The 25,003-nt window shown below is 45.8% G+C and overlaps 1 protein-coding gene and 1 pseudogene across 1 annotated transcript; both read left to right on the top strand.

The window, feature by feature from the left end:
• Positions 1 to 5,580: 5,580 nt before the first annotated feature.
• Positions 5,581 to 10,235, top strand: LOC142855789 (non-histone chromosomal protein HMG-14 pseudogene; annotated as a pseudogene).
• Positions 10,236 to 14,746: 4,511 nt separating this feature from the next.
• On the top strand, positions 14,747 to 23,240 carry LOC142855681 (pregnancy-specific glycoprotein 22-like). The gene is made up of 6 exons (XM_075982150.1): positions 14,747 to 14,779; positions 15,123 to 15,213; positions 16,641 to 17,000; positions 19,988 to 20,347; positions 21,551 to 21,910; positions 22,957 to 23,240. Exons 1-6 carry the CDS (start codon positions 14,747 to 14,749, stop codon positions 23,238 to 23,240), a joined length of 1,488 nt encoding a protein of 495 aa, XP_075838265.1.
• Positions 23,241 to 25,003: the final 1,763 nt, after the last annotated feature.

Below are 25,003 nucleotides of genomic sequence, written 5' to 3'. Positions count from 1 at the left end.
TAGGAGACTATTGCTTCCTTGAATCTCTTTAACTATAACAGTGGCACAGGAGTCCAGTTAGCTGTAGCAGAACCTTTGCCATTTGTCAATTCTTGCAAGATTACTGGATATATTAAGGTTGGTTGTCTGAGAACCTTAGGCTATTCCTTTCTATTCTTTTTTTTTGGATTTTCGAGACAGGGTTTCTCCGTAGCTTTTGGTTCTTGTCCTGGAACTAGCTCTTGTAGATCAGGCTGGCCTTGAACTCACAGAGATCCACCTGCCTCTGCCTCCCGAGTGCTGGGATTAAAGGCATGCGCCACCACTGCCGGGCTCCTCTCTATTCTTATAATGCAATGCTGAAATTAGTTGTTCATTAAATTATTCTGTCTGGATTTTAATCACTCTGTGATCTGTTTTATTAGACTTTTCTAAGGCCTATATCTTAGCAACCAGATTAATCAACTTGTTTAATGATAAGACACAAACCATAATGCTGAGAATGTTTACAATTGACATTACATAAATCCCATCTAAATTAGATATCCTCTCATTTATTCATTCCATTTTCAAACTGTCTAGTATATCATCATACAGAGACCCAAATCTCTCCATTGTAATGTTTTCCCCCCATTTTTAATATGGAAAAAATCTCTCTCTTTAATTAATTCCTCCCCTTAAGAATTCAAATCTACCAATGATGTTGATGAAAATGTGAGGTTGATTGCTTCTGCATAGAACATTAAAAACCTGACTGGATTTCAAGGCAGTTATTTAGTTTGGCAGCAGTCCAAGAATGGTGCTGGGTGGGGGAAAAGAAAAGAAAGTAGAGCTGGGTGGAGCTGGTACAGCTCTGGCGAAAGCCTCTTGTGCAGTCCTAGCCATTGTTGGTGGCTAAAAAGCCTCAGGCAAATAGTTTTGTTTTTTGTGAATTTTTACCTCAAATGTAAGGCATCAAATGTAGCATTAATAATAAAAACCCAGAGACAAAAAAATTGGGGTTCAACCCAAAAACCGGAAAAGCAAGATAACCAAGTCACTAGAGAAGCCTTACTTCTACCAAAGGTGGTCAACTGCAAACTAACCAAACTAAGCCTCTCTCGCCTACAATTTTACATTCCCTCTAGTGCTGGGATTAAAGGCGTGTGGCTCCCAAACACTGGAATTAAAGGTGTGAGCCACCATCACCTGGATTTGTTTCTGCATTGATCTTGTGTAGCCCAGGATGGCCTTGAATTCACAGAAATCCATCTGACTCTGTCTCCCAAATCCTGGGATTGAAGGTATGTGTCACCATTGCCTGACCTCTAGTGGCCTTAGCTTTGCCTCTGGCCTTCAGGCAAAATTTATTTATCAAAATACAAGTAATATACCATTACAGTTCCCACTGGGTACTAAGTTGGCTAAGGGTTACTACCCACAGTGGACTGTACCTTCACACTTCAATCAATAACTAAGTTAGTGCTGTATATATGTACCCTCAGAACAAGCTAATGGAAGAAATTTCTAGATGTTCTTCAGGTATTTCTAACTTGTGTCAGGTGACACAAACTAACCAACACATCTGTTGTACAACCTGGTTCATCAGACTATTTTTAGCAAGTTTTTCTTCTAGTTTCTATAAGTCAGATCAGTATTCACATGAACTTCAAGACAGATGTCTACATGGTCAATGTGTCTAAGAGAAGGGGTATTAATTCCCATGGTTAGAGGAAGTTCTGCTGGAAACCTTGTCCTGACCCTTCACATTTCTAGATCATTCTTAGAGTCATTCTTCATCCTTAGGGGACTAGTGGCTCATGTCAGTCATCATGAAACATCCAAACAGCATGGCTTAGTTGTGGACCACTGAGGTGAAAGGAGGTCTGTTCCTGGTATCCTGGCTGAAGTGTCTGTTCACACATCAAGTCCTTAGGACAGGTTGTAAGGCTTCCCAGAGAAGTGCAACGGAACTCTCATCACCAACTACCTGTAGGACAGCCTTAGACAGAAAAGCCTTGGAGGGTTTTAGCTCATGTTGAGGATAGGAGGTCAGTGTACCTGGAGAGATGCAGCACTTCATCCTACAAAGACACCTTTGGTCTGTCTACCATCAAGTTCTGTAGCTCAGTTCACACATCAAAAAGTCTGTAATACATCCCCGCTATCTCCGAACCCTCAGATCTTCTTGCATATGACTGTGGTCAACCTTCCCATGTATATTCTTCAGGTTCTGGTTGGCAGGGAGGTTAGTGACCAACACTCATGGACACAGGCCCTTGCAAGGGTCAGAGGTCCCACACAGGGCAAGTTTCTCTCTGTTGTCTGCACAGCACTCAAGCCTCAGTTTCAGCCTAGTGCAGGGCAAGAACATGGTAACATTAATACCTGAACCTGAGACTCAGAATATAACCCACCCTGTGGTAGATAAAGCCACAAACAAGTGTTGTTCTCACCATCATCAAAAAAGTTTGTTTTTTGCACTTATGGAAACTACCAAAGAAACCCAAAAACTTGTCCAAATTGCAAGATCAATGAAACACCATGGGTTTCATGAGTTGATCTATCTATATAATGCAACTCCCTTGTTTGAGGCCCAGGGAACATCACAGAAGAATATGTAGAAGAATTTAAGAGCCAGAGAACCATGGCATCTTACATGAGATTGTGTTTTCTAAATATGACAGGATAGCTGCACCCGAGAAATATGAACCATATGGTCACCTAAACAGACCTGAAAATGACAGCACCAATTGACATGGTGACATGGGCCCAATTGATGATATTTACCTATTTATTATAAATATATATGTAATAATAAAAATTAAAGAAGAAGTCATGACAACATGGCCCGGGTTATTGCTAAAGACCATGTGTGAGTCCATGGTCCTACAGTGGTTGGGGTCTGTGTTGATGTCCCTGGCTCATATTGCTGCCATACCCATGGTCTTGGCTGCAACCTAAGACCATGTTAATGTCCAAAGGTTGTGCTGCTGGCAGGGCCAGGCTGATTTGGGTGGCCAGGGCTTTCAACTGGGCCATGGTATCATCTGAACCAGGGCTTCTGCAGAGGGCCATGTCTGGGTCTATGGCCCTACTGCAGCCTGGGTCTGTGTTGATGTCTATGGCTTCTTAGACCATCAAAGGCCATGCTGATGCTAGGAGTTTAGCCCACCACCTGGGGTCATATTGATAAACAAGGGCCATGCTGTTGCAGGGGCCATGTTATTCAGGGTCCATGGCCCTGCAGAGGTTAGGAATGAGCTTGTGTCTGTGGCTACAGTTGCCACTGAGGGCTTTGTGGATGCTCAGAGTCTAGACGGCCACCTGGGAGCATTTTGATACCTGGAGGCCATGTTGCTGCAGGGGGCATGGTGATCTGGGTGGCCTGTGTTGGAACCATGCTTTCTTTATTGAGCCAGCTCTGCCCTTCACTGGCCCTGAGATGGTTGACCCTGCCTCTTTCCGGATACTGTAGCAGGAGAGTTGGCTCTACCTATCAGGGAGAGCTCACGTCTGCACTTAGGAGAAATGGCCTCAACCCTTATGATAGGCATGCACCTCACCTGGAAAGTATAGGAGAGCTGACCCTGTGGTTGGGGATACAGGTGACCTGACTCTGAGAACATGAGAGCAGGAGAGCTGAACTCCTCTCATCTGCCATGTGATGGCATGGGTGGAAAAAAGATGCCCTTCCTCCTCAGCCCCTTTCTACCTGTGGCAACTGAGAGAGCTGACCCCAGTGTATAAGACTGAGACACTTAGCCATGTCCCACATCAGCTGCAGCACACAGGAGAGTGGGTCCTCCACTCCACCTGGGAAGTACCTTAGAGCTGACCCTGTTGTCAGGAACACAGGCAAGCCAGGCCCGAGTTCCTGAAGACAGGAGAGCTGACCCCATCATGCTGTGGGATAATACTCTTGTACATTGTAAAGATTTGTTACTAGTTTAATGAAATGCTGATTGGCCAGTAGCCAGGCAGGAAATATAGGCGGGGCTACCAGGCTAGAACAATTCTGGGAAGAGGGAAGACAAAGGCACAGTTACCAGCCAGACACAGAGGAAACAAGATGAGAATGCCTTACTGAGAAAAGGTATTAAGCCATGTGGCTAAACAAAGACAAGAATTATGGCTTAATTTAAATTTTAAGAGCTAGTTAATAATAAGCCTGAGCTAAAAGGCCAAACAGTTTATAATTAATATAAGCCTCTGTGTGTTTCTTTGGGACTGAATGGCTATGGGACTGGGTGGAACAGAAACTTCTGTGCTACACCACCAAATCCCATATGTTCCCTATAGGAATCAGAAGAGAGGGCCCTTTACTCTGCCTGGGAAAAGCAATAGAGTTGACCCTGATGATGTGAATGAGGGGGGCCCCTGATCCAAGGGCCTGACAGCAGGGGAATAGGCCCCACTCATTGCTGTAGGCTAGCTGAGGCAGTGCTGGAAAGCTTTCCTGTGTAGTGACGAGGAGGGAAAGCTAGTGAGCTGACAAACCCAGCTACCACCTAGGCCCAGAACCAGGGCTATGAGTTGGCCTACCCCAGCATCCACTGAATCTATGAGCTTGGAGCATGTGAAGGGGACAAACCTACAGATCCAAAGCAGCAGTATCTCCATGACATAGGACAACAACAGGCAATCCAAGAAGAGCCTCAGTGAGAGTCCACTATCAGTAGTGTAGCAGAAACTAGAGGCCTTAAGACAGACCAATGACCCAAGGCAATGAGCACTTGCAAGTAAAGATGAATGGAATTAAGGGCAAACTGTGTGACTAAATGGGTCACATTGCAGTTTCCACAACAAGATTATTTTTTGTTCTTGTTTTATTTGTTTTTGAGCTTTCTTTTAAATTTAGTTTTGTTTTGGGGGATGCTCACAAGGGCCATGAATGGATGTGAGGAGGTAGGGAGATAAGTGGGATCAGAATACATGATGTGAAATCCACAAAGAATAAAAGTTCAAAAGGAGAGGTCATGAAGATGAGAGGGAATGGAAGGCATGGGGCCGGAGGTAGAACTGGGGGGTGGGTAAGATGATGCAAATAAAATAAGCATGTAGAAAACTCTTAAAAAATACTTCTAACAGATCTGACCCTGTACACAGGGATTCAGGTGAGTCAGCCCTGAGGGCATGAGAATGAGATAGTAGAAATTGCCTTTCTCACCCGCAGAGTGGTGGTGAGGGCGAGGGAATGATGCCCTAACCCCTCACCTCTGCCAACTGCAGCAGACAAGGGAGTTGACCCTCCCCTTTACCAGCTGCAGCACTCGGGGAATCAGGCTCTGCACCCTGTCTGGGCAGCACAGTAAGCCCTGTTGATGGGAGTGTGGGTGAACTGCCTGGAGAATGTGAGCATGGGAGACTGGCCCCACCCTCATTTGTTATGTGGTGTCTGGGGCAAAGGAGAATTGTTTCCCTCCTTCCGGCCTATGGTGGGTGGGAGAACTGGCCTGAGGTCATGAGAGCAGAAGAGCTATCCCTTGCCCCTCACCAGCTGCAGCAGTAGGGAGTGTGGCCCTTGGACCTCACCTGGGCAATACAGTAGAGCTGACTTTGATGGTTTCAGGATAACTGGCCTGTTGACGAACCCTGCAACTACCTGGGTCTAGAACCAGGATGTTGGCCCACCCCAAGATCTACCCCATCTATGATCTGCTGGAGCATGTGGAGGGGTACATCCTGCAGACCCAAAGCTACAGGATTCCCATGACACAGGGCCACAGCAGGATAGCCAAGAAGAACTCCGGTGAGGGACCCAGTAAGGATGGCATAGCAGAAACCAGAGGCCTTGAACCAGACCAATGACTCTTTGCAACGAACACTTGCAAGTAAAGATGTATGGATAAAGGGATATAGTGAGTGACTCACTGTGTTACACTACAGCTTCCATGATGAGATTTTTCTTTATTTCTTTTCCTTTTCTTTTATCACCCCCCTTTTTTTTCCTCTTAAATTTTATTTCATGTTAGGAGGGAGGTTGCAAGGGTAGAGACTGGATTAGAAGGGGCAGGGAGGCAAATGAGATCAAGATGCATTATGTGAAAGACACAAAGAACAAAGAATAAATAAAAAGACAAAAACACTTGAAAAAGCATTTGAAAAAGAGTAGAAATAAGAGAGAGGGAGAGAGGTGGGAGGAGCGAGAGAACAAGAAACAGCTTCCATGAGGCTGGTCATGGAGGGAGGCCAAGAAGCCTCTTCTGAGGGCAGTCTCCATTTCTGGGCAACACCATTGAGCAGTCTTCTCCCACATCTCGGAGCAGAGGAAAGGTCTGATCCTTTATAACCTCACAGGGGCAGGTGGAGTTTCTCACTGCATTTTGTTCAGTGTAGTGAATGTGACAAGGAATACGGAGGAACCAGGTGTTGTAAACTGAGAGTTGTCAGGTCACAGCACAGACAGCTCCTACTCTCTGTCCTAGAGGAGCTGCAGGAGATGTGGCCTGACTAAGGCTGTGCGAATCTGGCCTGTGCAGACCTGTGTCCTAACATAAAGATGCCGAGACCATGACTTGGCAGTGGGGGTGAACGTAGAGAATGGCTGGAGTCTTCTAAGATAAGAGCTTGAGAGGGGACTCAGGTTATGCACTTGTGTTGGTGTAGGTGGGGCAGAGGGAGACAGAGGCTCATCAGCAGAAGTTCTGAGTGAACAGGACGTGGAAGGAGAGGGGAAAGCCTACTCCGAGTTATCACCTTTGGCCATTATATTCTGAATACTCTTGTTCTCAACTATGGCAAGGTGACTGTCAAAATAAAATTTAGACCTGGGTGGCCACTGAGATGACTCAGTGGATAAAGGCAGTTGTGTCAAGGTAGTGTTGCTGAGTCAATTCCTAGAGCCTACGGTGGAGGGAGAGAGCCAACTTCCTCATCTCCTTTAACTTCCATATACGTGAAGTATCTTTCCCTCATCCATTGATGTGCACATGTGTAAACACACATAGATGTTTGTTCTCACTCTCACATACATAAAAAGACTGTGGTAATAGTCCATCATGAGACTTCCTCAAAAGGCCATGCCCTGGTATATTCATCCATCCATCCATCCATCCATCCATCCATCCATCCATCCATCCATCCATCCATCCATCCACAGGTGTCTGAGCCTTTCCAGTACCTTGACCCTCCCAGAAAGAAGCTAAATTCTGTCCCCTAAAGCTCAGGTTACCATGGACAGGAAGGCAGACTGGCATCCCGAAGGTGAGGTCAGGGGTGGACTGGAATCCAGTCCATCACATGTGGAGACCGAGGATGGACACAGCTGCTGAGAGCACAGGGCACAGCTTTCCACCATATGTAAGGGGTACACGATGCCTCTTTCTTCCCTTCTAGCCTCACTTTTACCTAATTTTTAAAAAGCTTTTTAAAATATCTATCTATATTTAGGGGTGTTTTGTCTGCTTGTGTGTCTGAGTACTACCTGTCAGCGTGCAGAACCGGCAGAGCTCTGAAGAGGGTGCCGAATCTCCCAGAAATGTAGTTACAGGCAGTGGTGAGCAGCCATGTGGGTGCTGGGAATTGAACCCAAGTCCTCTGAAGGAGCAGCCGGTGCTCTTACCCAATAAGCCTTCTCTCCAGTTGCTAGTCTCTCTCTTAACATTTTAGCGCCATCCTTGTACTTCTCCGCTCACTATAGAATCACAGTTCCACAGTGCAGCAGAAGGAAAACCATCTGTCTGCTCTTAATCTACCAGAGAATGCTGAGACCTTTCACTGATATAAAGTGGTAACTGTGGCTAACAGCCACGAACTAGAACAGTGTGCAATAGCTACTTATCTTAGAGTGCTGGGGCCCGCACACACTGGCAGAGTGACAATGTGTACTAACCGGTCTCTGCTGCTCGGGAATGCCACCCACAGGGACACAGGGCTTTTCACCCTACAAACCTGAAATACTGAGGTTGAAACTGAAGGAACACATGTGTGTCACCATGTAAACAGTCTGTGGTTCTTCGCGCCCTCCTGGTAGCAGGTGAGGTTGTGTCAACTTTACACACACAGGAATGTCAGCTCTGGACTGTACTTAATACCTCTCAGTAATTTTTGGTCTTATTGGGGTTTGGGTATTTAGTGCAGGCCACACCCAGTCTGGACAAATGGCAATATCAGAAGCTTTGGTGTGAATTCACCCTGCCGAAAGCAGGATGTGCGGTGGAGTAACACAGACACAGGATCAGAACAAGTCCTGATGGTTTGGGTCTCAACAGAAAGAACTTGGGACTCAGGAAGGGTTTGGCTATGGGAAATACGGAACCATATTAGAGCGGGGAACCATTGGAAGTCCTGGTTCCAGATCATTGTCCTAGAATCCTGACTCTAGGTGAGCCGGGGAGTGTGGGAAAGTTTAGAATTTCACCGGCTAGACCCAAACAGAGAAGAATGATTGATCAGCTGCCTGAATCTCCTAGCTCATGGAACCAGCAAGTGCACTACCAAGAGAGCCACAATTAGGCTAGGTCACCTGGGCATGTCCTCCTGAGTCTCAGCATGGAGAACACAGCTGTGCAGGTGTCTAGGCCCTTAACCAGCTGTTTTGACGGGCTTATGAGACTTTACAGGAATGTCAGAGTCCCCAAGGGGAGGAACAGAAGACACAGGTGGTCCCAATGACTCCATGTCCTAAGGGATTAAGTGTAGCAAATTGTCTCCTGCAGGTAAATAGTAACAGAAGCTGCTGATCTGGACAGCTGTCCTGTCCCAGTGTCAAGGCCTTGTTCATAGTTAAAGCCACATTATAGATATTGCAACATCCATTTGTGATGTGTGTTACCCTGAGAAACTGAGACATAAAAACATAGTGGCCGTGGATGGTAGATGTGACAATCTATCTGTTTGCATCCAGGTGTCTGGTGTTTCCGTCTTGGAGGCCTTCTCAGGTGTCTGTGGATTGGGGAGGAACTGTTCTTCACAAATGTTAGTCTTGGTCATCTTCAGCTCAATGGGACATATTGTCTAGGACATGAAAACCAATGGACAGTTAGGTTTGACTCTAGAACTAAGCCATCCACCTCTGGACAATTTCTGCAGAATTCTAGGACTCTGAAGCCCATGTATTGGACAGGAAATCATGTGTTTCCTGGTGTGCCTCTGTCACTTCTGGAAGGTGAAGGACAGGGCTTTGCTTTGCCTCTTCCAATAGATCCTGCATCTAACACAGCACTCTCTCTGCTCAGAGACTCACCGATTTCACACAATTGTAGCATCTGTCTCTCATCAGACTTCATCGAACTACATAGAGAAATAATCTCTGGAGTCCATGCGGCGGCGGTTCCGTGACAGGTTCGGCCTCTCACGTGCCTCCCATCCAGCGCCGCCACAAGAGGAAGGTTAGCGCGGATAAAGCAGCGAAGGCCAAGCCCAAGCGCAGCTTGCTCTGCGAGGCTGTCGGCCAAGCCCGTCCCTGCCAAGGTGGACAGGAAGCCGAAAAAGGCCGCGGGAAAGGATAGGTCATCGGATAAAAAAGTGGCGGACAGCCGGGCGGTGGTGGCGCACGCCTTTAATCCCAGCACTCGGGAGGCAGAGGCAGGCGGATCTCTGTGAGTTTGAGACCAGCCTGGTCTATAAGAGCCAGTTCCAGGACAGGCTCCAAAACCACAGAGAAACCCTGTCTCGAAAAACAAAAACAAAAACAAAAACAAAAACAAAAACAAAAAGTGGCGGACAATGAGGGCTGCTGAGAAGCCAAGGACAATGGCACTGGGTTTTGATCCTACTTCATGTTCTGGCTTTGTGGGAGCCTAGCCAGTTTGGATGTTCACCTTCCTAGACCAGGATGGAGGGGGGAGGACCTTGGACTTTTCACAGGGCAGGGAACCCTGACTGCTCTTCAGACTGGAGAGGGAGGGGGAGAGGAGTGGGGGGAGGGGGAGAGGAGTGGGAGGAGGGGGAGGGAAATGGGAGACTGGGAGGAGGCGGAAATTTTTTTTCAATTAAAAAAAAATAAAAAATTAAAAAAAAAGTGCAAGCGAAAGGGAAGCGGGGAGCAAAGGGCAAACAAGCTGAAGTGGCCGACCAGCAAACCACGGATCTGCCCGCAGAGAATGGAGAGACAGAAAACCAGAGTCCAGCCTCTGAAGAAGAGAAAGAAGCCAAGTCCGACTAACCATCCATCATGTCTGTCAGTGTCCCCGCCTCCCTTCTTGTACAATCCAAAGGAATATTTTTTTATCAACTATTTTGTAAATGCGAGTTTTTTAGTAGCTCTAGAAACATTTTTAAAAGGTGGGGAGAAATCCTGCCTCATCCCATTTTTTAAGTGTAAATGACTTTTTTTAAAGAGGTTAAATCACTTGCTGGTTGTTTATTTTTTGGTACAACCAGAAAATAGCAGGATACTGAATCAGGAGAGGCTGTGACTGTCTCGGTGGTCACCATAACATTCCGTAGAGAGGGCTAGTTTTATATCCTACAACACAAAGCATATACTAAGTGGTAATTTGGAGTCTCGGTCGTGCATTTGTTTCTGGAATATTTTCCGTTATATCCGGTGTCGTGTTTTGTAGAACTGTTGGCTAAAAACCCACTCCTCGTCTCTTCCCAACCCTAAGATCGCTCCCTTAATTAAGATATGTGCTTCCCTGCTCCCCTCTCCAACCTTCTTTTATCCCAATCATCCCGTTGCCCCAAGTTCTCCCCATCCTACCCTTCTCACTTTTCTCTCCCCATCTCCCCTTACCCCCCCTTAAGATCCCGATTTTTTGCCTGGCAATCTTGTCTACTTCCCCTACCCAGGAGGATAGCTATGTGTTTTTCTTTGGGTTCACCTTCTTATTTAGCTTCTTTAGGATATCCAATTATAGACTCACTGACCTTTATTTAAGGCTAGAAACCAATTATGAGTGAGTACATCCCATGCTCATCTTTTTGGGTCTGGGTTACCTCACTCAGGATAGTATTTTCTATTTCCATCCATTTGCAAGCAAAATTTGAGAAGTCATTGTTTTTTACCGCTGAGTAGTACTCTAATGTGTACTCTAATTCCACACTTTCTTCATCCATTCTTCCATTGAAGGACATCTAGGTTGTTTCCAGGTTCTGGCTATTACAAATAATGCTGCTATGAACATAGTTGAACAAATGCCTTTGTCAGATGATCGGGCATCTCTTGGGTATATTCCCAAGAGTGGTATTGCTGGGTCCAGGGGTAGGTTGATCCCGAATTTCCTGAGAAACCGAAACACTGATTTCCACAGTGGTTGCACAAGATTGCATTCCCACCAGCAATGGATGAGGGAACTCCTTCCTCACAACCTCTCCAGCAGAGGCTATCATTGGTGTTTTTGATTTTAGCCAATCTTACAGGTGTAAGATGATATCTCAAAGTTGTTTTGATTTGCATTTCCCTGATCGCTAAGGAGGTTGAGCATGAGGTCCCCAGTTAGTTCCTGGGGCAGCTGAAGATAGGGAACCTGAAATGATCCTATCCTATAGCCATACTGATGAATATTTTGCATATCACCATAGAACCTTCATCTGGCGATGGATGGAGATAGAGACAGAGACCCACACTGGAGTACTGGACTGAGCTCCCAAAGTCCCAATGAGGAACAGAAGGAGGGAGAAGATGAGCAAGGAAGTCAGGACCAAGAGGGGTGCACCCACCCACGGAGACAGTGGGGCTGATCTATTGGGAGCTCACCAAGGCCAGCTGGACTGTGACTGAAAAAGCAGGGGATAAAACCGAACTCTCTGAATATGGCGGACAATGAGGGCTGCTGAGAAGCCAAGGACAATGGCACTGGGTTTTGATCCTACTTCATTTTCTGGCTGTGTAGGAGCCTAGCCAGTTTGGATGTTCACCTTCCTAGACCAGGATGGAGGGGGGAGGACTTTGGACTTTCCACAGGGCAAGGAACCCTGACTGCTCTTCAGACTTGAGAGGGAGGGGGAGAGGAGTGGGGGGAGAGGGAGAGGAGTAGGGAGACGGGGAGAAGAGTGGGGGGTGGGAGGAGTGGGAGGCTGGGAGGAGACAGAAATTGTTTTTTTCTCAATAAAACAAAAAGAAAGTTAAACAAACAAACAAACAAACAAAAAACCCACTCCTCGGTCTTTGCCTTGTCAGGACTGTCTGCCCACGGCAGTCTGTTTTCCTAACAAGTGTAACAATGTGCTGGGAAACATTGAACTTTAGAGTCTGTCCTGTGCGTGGCATACAATGGTGAGTCAGTGGAGTTGAGGATTGTGAGCATTTGATTGTTATGTGAGGTCTTGGGGAAGACTTGCCAAGTTTGGGGATGGAACATCACTTGGAATAAGTTCAAAGAGAAACAACACATGGCTCTTTTGGGTACGTGGACACAACGTATGACTCCTCAGAGTTTGGCTACATGTTTTAAGAATTGAAATGTCTGTGTACTTTACGCCTCAACCAATAAAATCTCCGTTGTGAAAGAGTAAAAAAAAATAAAAAAATAATAATCTCTGCAGGGATTGACCTTATATCCTGGGTAGTAGTAACAATGGTCTTTTATGGAGAAAGTTAGAGTTATTGCACACTTCAAAGAGATACTATTGCCTTCTACAGACCAGGATTTCTCTTTCCATATGCTGACATCACATATGGCTCTATACTGTTTGCTACAGTTATTCCAGATGTCCTGCTCTTATCCCCCTCCACACTATTCATTTCCATACAGGGTAAAGCCTCAACCTCTTCTTCCATGCAGCCTCTCACTCACTTTTACAGTACTTTTGGCTCATCAATGGGAAGCCACTGTCATCCTCCCAAGAACTCCTTATCCCCAACATCATCCCCCATGTCCATAACTCTGCATTGGTCTCAGTGGGACTACAGGCAAATGGATCTCTGAAATGTTATCACTGAGTTTTGGGGTGAGACCTTGGTTTTAGGAATAGACACAGGATCTAATTTCTAGCCAGTGTCCATGGGCACAAATAAATCTCAATTTCTTGTGAGATTCTTTCTTCATCTTTTCTTCTTGCATCTCTGATTTCTTCTGGGTGACCCTGGATTGGTCTTGAAATGAGATACTCCTAGGTTGTAAGTGCTTCCCAAGGTGAAGGTCTGTACTGAAGGTCAGGTAGATTTTTCTTTCTGTCATTGGCTCATGCCTTTCTGTCTCTTCCATTTGCTTTCATGATCTCCATGAGCCAGAAGGGTTATCCAGATCTTTGAATCATGCTCATGTTCCTTTATCCCAAATGCTCTCAGCTCCTGTCTAGTCTCAACTGGTGACTAGCTTCTGTTCTGTTTCCAATGGAGCCAGAAGAGGCAGATGGTGGACTTGCCTGGGAGGCCTGTTCTGAGTCAGAAAGAAACCCATACATATTGATTGATGAATGATAGATTGATTTTCCTATTGTGTTGGCTGTAGTGTCCCCTCCGTCCTCTCTTTCTAGTACCTCCTCCACCATCCCCACCCCAATCCACATCTCCTCTATTTCTATTCAGGAAATGACAGATCTCCTGTGGATATCAACAAAGCATGGCATATCAAGTTGCAGCAAGACTAAACACCTCCTCATGTATTAAGGTTGGGCAAAGCAACCCAGTATGAGGAATAGGGTTGCAAAAGCCAGCAAGAGAGTCAGAGACAGGCCCTGCTCCCACTGTTAGGAGTCTCACAAAAAGACCACGTTACACAACTGTAACATATGCATAGTGCCTAGGTCAGACTCATGCAGGCTCCCTGGTTGTCAGTTCAATCTCTGTGAGCCCCTATGAGTCTAGGTTAGTTGATTATGTGGCTATTCTTGTGGTGTCTTTGAACCCTCTGGCTCCTATGATCCTTTCTCCCCTTTTTCGACAGGATCCTTTGGGCTCTGCCTAATATATAGATGTGGGTCTACATCTGTTTCCATCAGTTGTTAGACGAAGCCTCTATGATGACAATTGGACTACACATCAATCTATGAGTATAGTAGAATATAGTAGAATAGCACATCGAAATTTTTTTCTTTAGGCATCTTTGGTTCTATCCTAGGTCTGTGAGTCATTCAGCCTTTGATTCCTGGTGCTCCAGGCAGTGTCATGGGTGAGTTTACTCTCCTGGCATGGGGCTTAGGCTAGACCAGTCATTGGTTGGCCACTTCCTCAATCTCCAGGTCACATCCCATAGGTGGGACACACTGTAAATTGAAGGTTATGTGAGTGTGTCAGTGTCTCAATCCCTCCGCTTGAAGTCTTGCCTGGTCACAGGAGATGGCCAGTTCAGGCTATATGTCCACTATTGCTATAGTACTAGCTAGGGTCATCATTGTAGATTTTTGGGGGAGTCCCATGTGCTGGGTTTCTACCTGATTCTAAATGCCACCCCTCATTTACAGTAATATATTTCTGTACTCTCCCCTTCATCCTTCTTCAACTTAATTACTCATGTTCTTGTACCCAGCTGCCCACAGCCCAGAAACTAATGTTTAATGATGCTGTTTTATTGAGACTTCACAATGTCTCTGCATATCAGAAATTTCCCTGGGCTCAGGTCCTGGACATGTGAAAAGTGAACCCAGGGCAGGTCCAGTTTTGAGGGTCTAGAGACACCAGGACTTGTGATGACCCTGGAAAACAGTAACAGACTCTCAGTTGGAGAATGGGTAGCTTCCTGTAGAGTCTTTCTGTGGAGGAGGAGGACTTAGTAGTTTGAAACAATGTTCTAGTTAGCATTGACTCTCAGCTTGACACATCTCAAAGTCACTTGGGGGAAAAAGAATCTTAACTGCGTAACTGTCTTTCTCAAGTTTGTCTGTGGGCATATCTATGAGCATTTGTCTTAATTGATGCAGGAGGGCCCAGGTCACTGTAGGCAGCACCATCCCTAGGCAGATGGCCTTTGATTGTATAGACACCTTGCTAAGTGTAAGATAGAGACAACAAATGAACCATCAACACATTTGCTGCCTTGACTTCTTTCAGAGCTACACTGTGACCCTGGGATGAGCTGTTGTTCTCTGAGGGCATGGGGATGCTTATCAGTCTAGTTGTTCCTGTGTTGCTTGGAGGAGAAACATAAAGGGAAGTTGAGATGGATGCCAGAAGCACTGGGAGTGGAAGAGAGAGAGCAGTGCCTTGCATATAAATACTACCACCCACAGCCCACTGGATTCTCTGAAGTGCTCCTGTCTGGGAAGACACTCAGCTCAGAGGGAGGAAGGACAGCAGAGACCGAGGGCTTTGCTGAAGCTGTAGCTTTTCTCCTCAGAAGGAGGACTGCACAGTGGGAAGAGAGATGGAGGTGTCCTCTATGATCCTCTGCAAGGGCTACACTCCTTGGCAGGGGCTCCTGCTCACAGGTAAGTGACCCACTCTCTGACTGTGGGTTGAAGGAAACTCAATAGCTGCTTGGAGTCTCCTAAGGGGGACAGGATGCTGAGAGGAGACTTGGGGTTTCTGTTTGCAGCCATGGGGCAGAAGGTACAGTAAGAGACAGAGGCTCAGCAGCCCGAAGCTCTGAGAGGATGGGAAGTGATGATGGTAAGAGACAAGCCTCCAACACTCCATATTCACATTCACTTACATTGTCTGCAATGTTCCGAAGTCTGATGTCCCCAACAATGACAGGGTGACCCTCCAAATAGAAATCAAACAGGGATGGGCCAGTGAGATGGCTCATTGTCTGCAATGTTCCGAAGTCTGATGTCCCCAACAATGACAGGGTGACCCTCCAAATAGAAATCAAACAGGGATGGGCCAGTGAGATGGCTCAGTGTGTGGAGACATGACAACCTGAATCCAGTCCTCAGTTCCCACAGGGTAGATGAAGAGAACAGACTTTTTCAGGCTCTTTAATGCCCTCCACATGTGTGCTGTGGCACAGCCCTGCACATGTGCACACTGAAACATGTGCCTTCAGAAATACACACATCTGGTAAATAAGTAAACATATAGTATATAAGTAAAAACAATTAAATCTTTTTGTTTTGTTTTTCAAGACCAGGCTGGCCTCTAACTCACAGAGATCCACCTGCCTCTGCCTCCCAAGTGCTGGGATTAAAGGCGTGCGCCACCACCACCAGGCTAAAAAAATTAAATCTTGCTGGGATGTGGTGGTGCACGCCTTAGGAGGCAGGAAGACCTATGTGAGTTTAAGGCTAACCTCGTATACAAAGTGAGTTCCAGGACAGCCATGACACAGAGAAATCCTGTCTCAAAACCTCCCCCCCCATTTAAAAAATTAAATCTCACTTGAGTATAATTATTATCATTTGCTCCAAACCCGGGATCTATGTAGATAAATCCACAGAGGCACCTTCCTCTCTTTATTCCTTCATTCTTTCTGTTTTTCCTCTCTCCATCTTTTCCAGGAATTGAATCTTCCAGAAGGTCACACTAATAATCCCTGTCCTCACAAAGCCCTGGTTCTAGTGGACTGGAAGTCAGTGTATCTAGAAACCAATGTCAGCGGTTGACTGATAACACAAAGGGAACAGAGAAAAATCAGAAAGTGAGGACCCTCTAGAAGGGGAGGAGGTTGCAGTGACTTCTTCACACCAAATACTCTTTATGTGAGGAGAGATATGGGGACACTGTGGGTGGGGTGCAGACATATGAGTGAGAAGATGGCTCCCTAGAGAGAAAAAGACACCGTCAGAGGCTGAGGGAATGGAGGCCATGTTGCTCACCTCCATCAAGAAGCATGGTCACAGCCCTACCCACACACTTAAGCTGAATCACGATCACATCTGCTCAGTATTGATGCTTTTTCTCTCTTCCCTTCTAGCTTCCCTTTTAACTTACTGGTATCTACCCATCACTGCCCAAGTCACCATTGAATTAGTGCCACCCAATGTGTTCGAAGGAGAAAATGTCCGTCTAGAGGTCCACAATATGCCAGAGGACTTTCTAGCCTTTGCTTGGTACAGAGGGGTGACAAACATGAAACGCGGAATTGCAGTCTATGCCAAAAGAAAGGGTTTAAATGCAACGGGGCCTGCGTACAGTGGTAGACAGACAATGTACAGTGACGGATCACTGCTGCTCCAGCGTGTCATCCTCAAGGACACAGGATTCTACACCCTACGAGTCATAAATAGACAAAAAGAAATTGTATCAACAACATCCGTGTTCCTCCATGTGCAGAGTAAGTGGTCCTTTGTGAACTCTGGGTGCCGTGTGGGGCTCATTCCACTGGACACACAGAATCATCAGGTCTGGCCTGTGCCTACCTCCCCTCTGCATTGCATCCCCATGTCAGGGTTTGAGAATTTAGTGCAGGACATACATGGTGGAAAATAACTGTAGTAGATCAGAGCCCTTCATTTAACCTCACCTTGCAGATGGTGGATGCATGCTGTGTAACTCAGTCTGGGATTTCAGCCTTTGTCTAGACTCTTGGGGTTCTCACTGGAAGGTGTCCCCGAGAAAGATCTTGAGGGAATCAATCTTGGGCCTGGCTGAGGAAAACATGGGATCTACAGAGAGAGGTGATCCGGACTCAACTCCAGGTATCCATGAGAAGCATTTTAGAAAGGTTGGATTTTGACTTCCTTATGGTCGGGAACAGTGCTTTCTAGTACTCAAAGTCTTGTGCTGTCTGGAACCAGCCAGTGCAGTGTCATGAGAGCCATGGTTAGACTAGGTCCCCCGGACATCTCCTCCAGAGACTCAGCATGGAGAGCACAGCTGGACAGGTGCCCAGGTCATTAATGAACCCTCCTGATGGGCTTATGAGACTTCACAGGAAGGTCAGGGTCACTAAGGAGAGGGACTGAGGACACAGGTCATCCTGGCAAGCTATTGTTCTCTCTGGTCAAGTTCAGAGAATTCTCTCCTGCAGGCAATGGCTACAGGCTCTGCTGCAATGCACAGCTCCCCAGCTGTGAGCTGTGGCTTTCCCAATGATCACCAGGGAGAGCTTCAGAACACACAGTCAACACTCAAAAGTATTTACCTGAACCAAGAACTTATCTTGTTGTCTGGTTCCCACCCATGTCCCTACATGCCTCAAAGTCACTGAAACAGCCTTTTCCAAACTACTGGCTGATTCCTGAATCTGCTACACTCCCAGGAGATAATGTACATTCCCCTCTTGATGTATTTCCTTTGGGAAATATAGCCTAGCCAAGGGGAATCACCTAGAGAGAGGTCCAAGGCATTTATAAATGCCAGGGAGTACATGGGCAGACCCATCACACAGCTCAGCATAAAGAGGAAGTGTGAGCATCGTCATGAAATTGCCCATGAGGTGGTGGAGCCCAGAGCCCTCTTTAGAGTGACCCAGGCCACCTCTTCCCACACACTCAGGGTGGGAGACTGCTGACACACCTGGTTCTTGGTCTTTGTCCCAGGTCAGATCCCTGGCTGGTGACTGCAGAGAGAATGGATCTGTCCCCTCCCTGCACATCACTCGGCTGGTCCTTTTGAAGCTCTCGCAAACATTTCTGACACCTCACTGAGAGCAAGTTCCATGTTTCTAGAGTATTGAGGACATAGGGCTGACTGGGTGCCCAGCTGTGTTTCTGTGTCACTCAGAGAGTGCAGAGACTCCATTTTTCATGCTGATAACCAAGGCCAGGACACAACAGAGGGCAGCCCTAGGGTGAGCTGCTGTTCTCTCAGGGAACAGGGATGCTCATCAGCCCTTTTGATCACAGTGTGGTGTGGAGGACTGAAACATAAAGAGAGAAAATTAAAAAAAATGTGGGTTAGTACAGAGAGTTAGGGGACTGAGCAGTGTTTTGAATAGAGAACCCCACAGCCTATGGAACTCTGGGAGATGCTCCATCCTGGGAGGAGGCTCAGTTCACATGAGGGAAGGAGAGTAGAGCTTGGGAGCAGACTTGCCACAGAAGGATGACAGATCAGGCCACAGAGACTAGGGAGACATCCTCTGTCCTCTCTGCAAGGGGTCACTGACTCTCAGAGACTCCTGCTCACAGGTGAGGAGACCACAATTTGACAAGTCTACTGTCTGGAGTCTCCTAAGTGGGACAAGGACCTGAAAGGAGTCTTGGGATTTGTAGGGAAGAAGTCACAGGGAAGTCCAGAGTCTCAGCAACAGGAAGCTCTTGGTGAACAAGAAAAAATAAGGGGAAGTGAAGGCGAGATTGTTTGTATCCAAACTTAATCACTATGACCAAAATAATCTGAGGATTGGTGTTGACAGTTATGACTTCCTAAATAAAAAATCAAACTGGTGTTGATAAGTGACATGGCTCAGGGGATATAGGCATTTGTCTCATTGTCTGATGACCTGTGAACCAAGGATCACAAGTTGCTGCTTGACCTCCATGTAGGTAGTGTGCCTTGCATCCACCTCTACATCCTGAGACATGACCTCCATGTAGGTAGTGTGTCTTGTACCCACCTCTACATCCTGAGACATGACCTCCATGTAGGTAGTGTGTCTGGTACCCACCTCTACATCCTGAGACATGACCTCCATGTAGGTAGTGTGTCTGGTACCCACCTCTACATCCTGAGACGTGACCTTGCAAACAAACTGACACACAAATATAATAAGTAAAAGGAAAAAAATCAGGGCATATGGAAGCATGCATCACTGTATTTCCATACCTATGAATTTCTTAAATAAATTCATGAGCATACAGGCTTTTGGGATAGCATTCATTCATTCATTCATTCATTCTCCACAGGTATCTAGTTTTTTTTTTCTAGGCAGATTTACCTTAAAAAAGGTAAGACAAATCCTGTCTCTCACAGTTCTTCACTTCTCATTGACTAGAAGAGAGAGCAGATAAAGAAAGCTCGAAGGAGATGTCAGGTGTTGACTGAAACCACAAGAGGAGCAAAACAGCAACAAAAAGAGCCAGTGAGTTAAGATGCAGGGTGTGTAGGGAAGAGGTCAGGGAGGCATCATTCCAACCCCAACCTACACTGATGTGAGCAGGGATACGAGGGCAGCAAGCCTGGGCCATACAGAGGACATGACACATGAGGGAACTTGGAGTGAATAGAGGCTATGTGCAGACCTCCACCCAGTAGGACAGGGAGATGCTCACCCACAAGCCTGGGCTGAACTATGGACACACCTGCTCAGGACAAAGGGCCTCATTTTACCTAAATACAAAGGTTCAAATAGTGATGGATATTTCTCTTCCCTTCTAGTCTCCATTTTAACCTGTGGGGGCCGTACCACTTCTGACCAACCCACTATTGAAATAGTGCCACCCAACGTTGCAGAAGGGGCAAATGTTCTTCTACTTGCTCAAGATCTCCCAGAGAACCTTAAATACTTTTTCTGGTACAAAGGTGTGATTCCATTCACCACCTACGAGATTGCCAGACACACCATAGACAAGAATTCAAGTTTCCCTGGCCCTGCACACAGTGGTAGAGAGACAGTGTACAGCAATGGATCTCTGCTGCTCCACAATGTCACCCTGGATGATATTGGATTCTACACCCTAAAAACTGTGACTAGAGAAATGAAACTAGAATTAATACATGAGTATCTACAGGTGAATGGTAAGTGATTCTCTGTGATCATTCTGTGCTGGATGACACTTAAGACACACGGGACTGCTGTGCTTAGCCTGTTCCTGCCTCCCCTCTGCACTGTGTCCCCATGTTGGGGTTTGAACATTTAGTGCAGGAAACACACGGTGGAGACAGACAACCATGTATCAGACTCCATCTCATGCTTCCCTTTGTATCAAGGAAGTCCTTGATGGAAAGAAACTCAGCTTAAGATGCCACAGTCAGCTCAGTCTCCTGAGGCTTAGCCATGCATATGAGGAAACCATGGCAACCTCACAGAGAGGTGAATATGAGTCATCAGCTACTCAACTACATGTGACCCTGGAAAGCGTTTGCCCGGTTTGGTATCTCACTTTTGACAGGGAACAATATTTTTGGCCATGCATGTGGAACTGTGGCATTTATTAGCTCTGAATGTGAGAGCCTCATAAATAAAAACCCAGAAATCGATTGAGAGAGAACAGAGGAGTACTGCTTACTGGCTCACTCTTCATAGCTTGCTCAGCCTTCTAATTATAGCTTCTAGAACCTCTAGCCCAGGGCTGGACATATTCTTATTGGGTTGGACCTTTCCTTCTCCACCACCAATTAAAAAATGTCCTACAGGTTTCCCAACAGGTCAGTCTTTTTGTGGCATTTTTATTTGATGGTTCCTATGTGAAACTGACTCTTGCTAGTGTCAAATTGACAAAAAGCTAGACAACCTAGTTTCTGAGCCTTTCCCAATGCCTGTGCCTGCAAAGAAGACCATAGTGCTCTTGTCTTCACTCAGCGCTAGTCCCAGGGGCTGGAGGACAGAGCAGCAAGGACATATAGAATGTGAAGTAAGAGGTTGAATGCAGCCGTAAAGGAAATAGGGAAAAAAGAAAGTGAAGATCCAGGTTTTGTAGAGAAAAGGTCAGGGGAGGCATCATCTCAAAACTCAGTGTACATGAGTGTGAGCAGTCTGACTGAGGGCAGGGAGGGGCAGTTGTGTAGACACTTGAGGAGAGAGTTCCAAGCAAACAAAACTATACTTTCAGGGTACTAAGTGAATGGAGGTCGTGTGGCTGAACTCCCCCTCCCCCCAAAGCGGGATATACATGCCTACACCTACATCTCTAGGCTGAGTGATGAGTCCATCTACTCAGGACAGAGGTAGTTTTCTTTCCACCATGCACATGGAATGCCTTCTTCTCTTCTTATTTCCAGCCTCCATTTCTACTTGCTGCAACACTCTCAGCTCTGTCCAACTCACCATAGAAACAGGGTCACAGCATGTTGTTAAAGGGCAAAACATTGTTCTCCTTCTTCATAATCTGCCAGAAGATCTACTAGGCTTTGCCTGGTACAAAGGACTGTATACCCATCAGCCCTTTAGAATTGTGACCTATGACAGAGCTATCAATTCCATCACCTGGGGGCCTGTCTCCAGCAGAAGAGAGATGCTTCACATCAATGGATCTCTGCTGCTCCAGGGCATCACTGAGAAAGATGCAGGACTGTATACAATACTTACCTTAAACAGAGCTTTACGAGTTGGAACCATATATGTGCATCTTCATGTGTACAGTAAGTAATTCTCTATGGCTTCCAGCTTCTGGGTGTAACTTATCCTACTTAATATACTGAACTGTTGGACTGGGATGTGTCTGCTCTCTCCTCGGCTGCATTGTGTCTTCACACTGGGGTTTGGGTCCTTACTTCAGGACACACACAGGATAGACAAATTGCAATAGATCAGAACCACTCCCCTGTATTTACTGACAAAGCAGAGGATCTGTACTGGGTAAACTCAGTCCTAGGATGTCAGCTGAAGCACAGACACGTGGAGCTCTCACTATGCACACTTCCCCAGCAGGACTCTGGGAGTCAGGCAGGCCCTGGTTTAGGAGGCGGTGGGATCCTCACAGAGAGCACCAGGAAGCCATGGCTGCAAATTTCTGTCCCCGACTGGACTCTAGACGACACTGGGGAGCTTTTTGACACTTCTTGGTTTTGACTTTCTGTTAGGTCTGTTAGGGGAAAAGGTTTTACTGACTGTCTAAGTCCTATAGAGTGGAACCAACTGTGCACTGCAATGACATCTGCTGATTGGTAGGTTACCCGGCATCTCCTTCTGAATCTCAGTGGCAGGTGCTGGGACATAAGCAAACTGTTCTGAAGGGTTTAGGAGATGTCACAGGAAGGTCAGGCTCCCCAAGTGGCAGTGGGGTGGGGGAAACAACAGAAGAAACAATTCTCCTGGCAGCTCCTTGTCCTCAGGGGTCCAGCCTAGGGAATTTTCTACTACAGACAAAGAATAAAAGATGCTGATAGCTCCCCTATCCCAAGGTCAGGTTTATATCCATTGCTCATATCTAACCTTAACTCGTAGATATGGCAACGATCATTTTAACTCTTATCCTATTATAGGGATACTGAGGCAGAGCAAGCTCAGTGTCTGAATCAGGGTCATGCAGGCCATGGCTGGCATAGTACAAGATATGACTATAGTCATACTTCTCACTTAACTACCCTGGAGGCTTTAGTAATTGTGAACTGTGGAGGGGCTGGCTGAGCTTTCTGAAGGACTACTGTTTTTTTTTCATTTTGTCCACTCATCTGTTTCTTTGCAGAGCCTGTGACAGAGCCCTTTCTGCAAGTCAGTGACAGCACTGTCACAGTACAGAGTTCTGTGGTTTTCAGTTGCCTCTCAACTGACACTAGAATCTCCATCCGTTGGCTCTTCAATAACCAGAGTCTGCAGCTCACAGAGAGGATGACTCTGTCCTCAACAAAGTGTGGACTCAGCATAGATCCTGTCAGAAGGGAAGATGCCGGATACTATAAGTGTGAGGTATCCAACTCATTCAGTTCGGAGACCAGTCTTCCAGTCAGGCTGATGGTGACGAATAAGTGACCTCTCCTCTCATCCTACAGCAGAATGAGGGACATTTCTTCATCAGTGGGGTACAAAATGGAGAAAAGTTATGTGGTAAAAATTGTCACTTACCATTCAGGTACAGCCAGCATGGTGACTCATGCCTGAAACCCTGGGATAAACGTATACACAAGGACAGGCCAGGATTCAAAGTGAGACTCAGTCTCCAAAAAATAAAGACATCAATATGGCAATCAATACTGCAAAGGGGTTAAGAGCTTAGGTTGTGAATCAAACATATATCTAACCTTCAGAATCAGTGGGAGTTAAGTTCAGAAACTGCCTCAAATTCTGGATGCTCTGAGTCTCCTGTTAAATGGTGCAGTGTTCACACACAGGTTATTCTCTCATATGCTCCAATACTTCGAAGTAGCACCAATGCTGCCTATATAACAGTGATCCATTCGATGTGAGGAAGAGTGAGAGGAGAAGGGACTGCTCATGTTTCTCTGTGGACGTAACTGGTTCCTAAGTAGTTTTGATCCACAGTTTGTTTGATGCACGGATGCAAAATCCTTTATGTAAAGAAACACTGAACTGTTTTGTTCTGAGAGTGGCATTTACAACGCAATGACCTTGTGCATGATTCTTTTTCCTAGTAATATACACATATGTAATATTTTATGACTATATATAATTAGTCCCTTTAGCTATTGTGAAGCACATAGTATAGTGGTATTAAGCACATTCATATTGTCATGTGATCATCACCATTGTCCATATTGAAAGCTTTCCCAAACCCACCACGCCCCCTAAGTCCTGTGTGATTCCATCTATTTCTGTCTCTGTGCATGTGACAATTCAAGAGACCCGATTGTTTGTAGTCACTTTTAATTCAGAGAAGTACATACAGTTCATGTGGGTGTGTTTTCTCACCAGTTTCAGAAATTTCTGTAGAACTTTTAGAATTTTCTACAGATAAGTTCATGTTATCTGCAGACATATTTTCAGCCAATTGATTGCCATATTTCATTTCTTTGTCTTCCCTTATTGTTCTGTCTAGGACTCCTAAGGGAATACTGAAGTGGCCATAATTGATCCTGGTCTTAGAGGGGAATCCCTTAGTGTCTGCACTAACTACACAGTTGGCAGTGATTTTTCACATGTGCCCCTACTGCACTGGCCTATCCTCTACCCCTAGTTTGGCTTTTACAGCATTAAAAACTGCTCATGTTTTCAAATGTTTTTTTATTGATTCAGGTATGAATCAGGTATGGAATCAGTTTTGTGTCTCTTCATGCTTGCATCTCAGTCGGTTCTGGAATTTGTCTGCTTCATTTAACTCAATAGTTTGTACATAGCTATTGAATATTCATGGAGTTCTTAATATTCTGAAGAATGAATAATAAGGTCTCAAATTTCACTTCTAGAATTAGTAATGTTAATCTTTTTGTTTGTTTGTTTTGTTTTTTGAAACCACATTTCTCTTTGTAGTTCTGGCTGTCCTGGAACTAGTTTGGTAGACTGGCTTGCCTGGAACTCAGAGATCTGCCTCCCTCTGCTTCCCAAATGCTGGGATTAAAGGTGTGTGACCCCCACCCATCAGTAATGTTATTCTTTAGAAAACAGAATTAAATAAAAGTTTGTCAATTTTATTAATAACTTTGAAAATGATCTTTTGATTCATTGATTTTTCTTTACTGCTATTATGTATTTGTATTACTATTCTAATTCATGGGAACAAAGGCAGAGATGATGCAGGAAAGATGCTTCCTGGCTTGCACACCATCATTTATTTAGTT

Source organism: Microtus pennsylvanicus, chromosome 1 (assembly GCF_037038515.1).
Source record: "Microtus pennsylvanicus isolate mMicPen1 chromosome 1, mMicPen1.hap1, whole genome shotgun sequence".
Lineage (NCBI taxonomy): Eukaryota > Metazoa > Chordata > Mammalia > Rodentia > Cricetidae > Microtus > Microtus pennsylvanicus.
The sequence above is the reverse complement of the archived record's forward strand: the minus strand, read 5'-3'. Positions and strand labels throughout refer to the sequence as shown.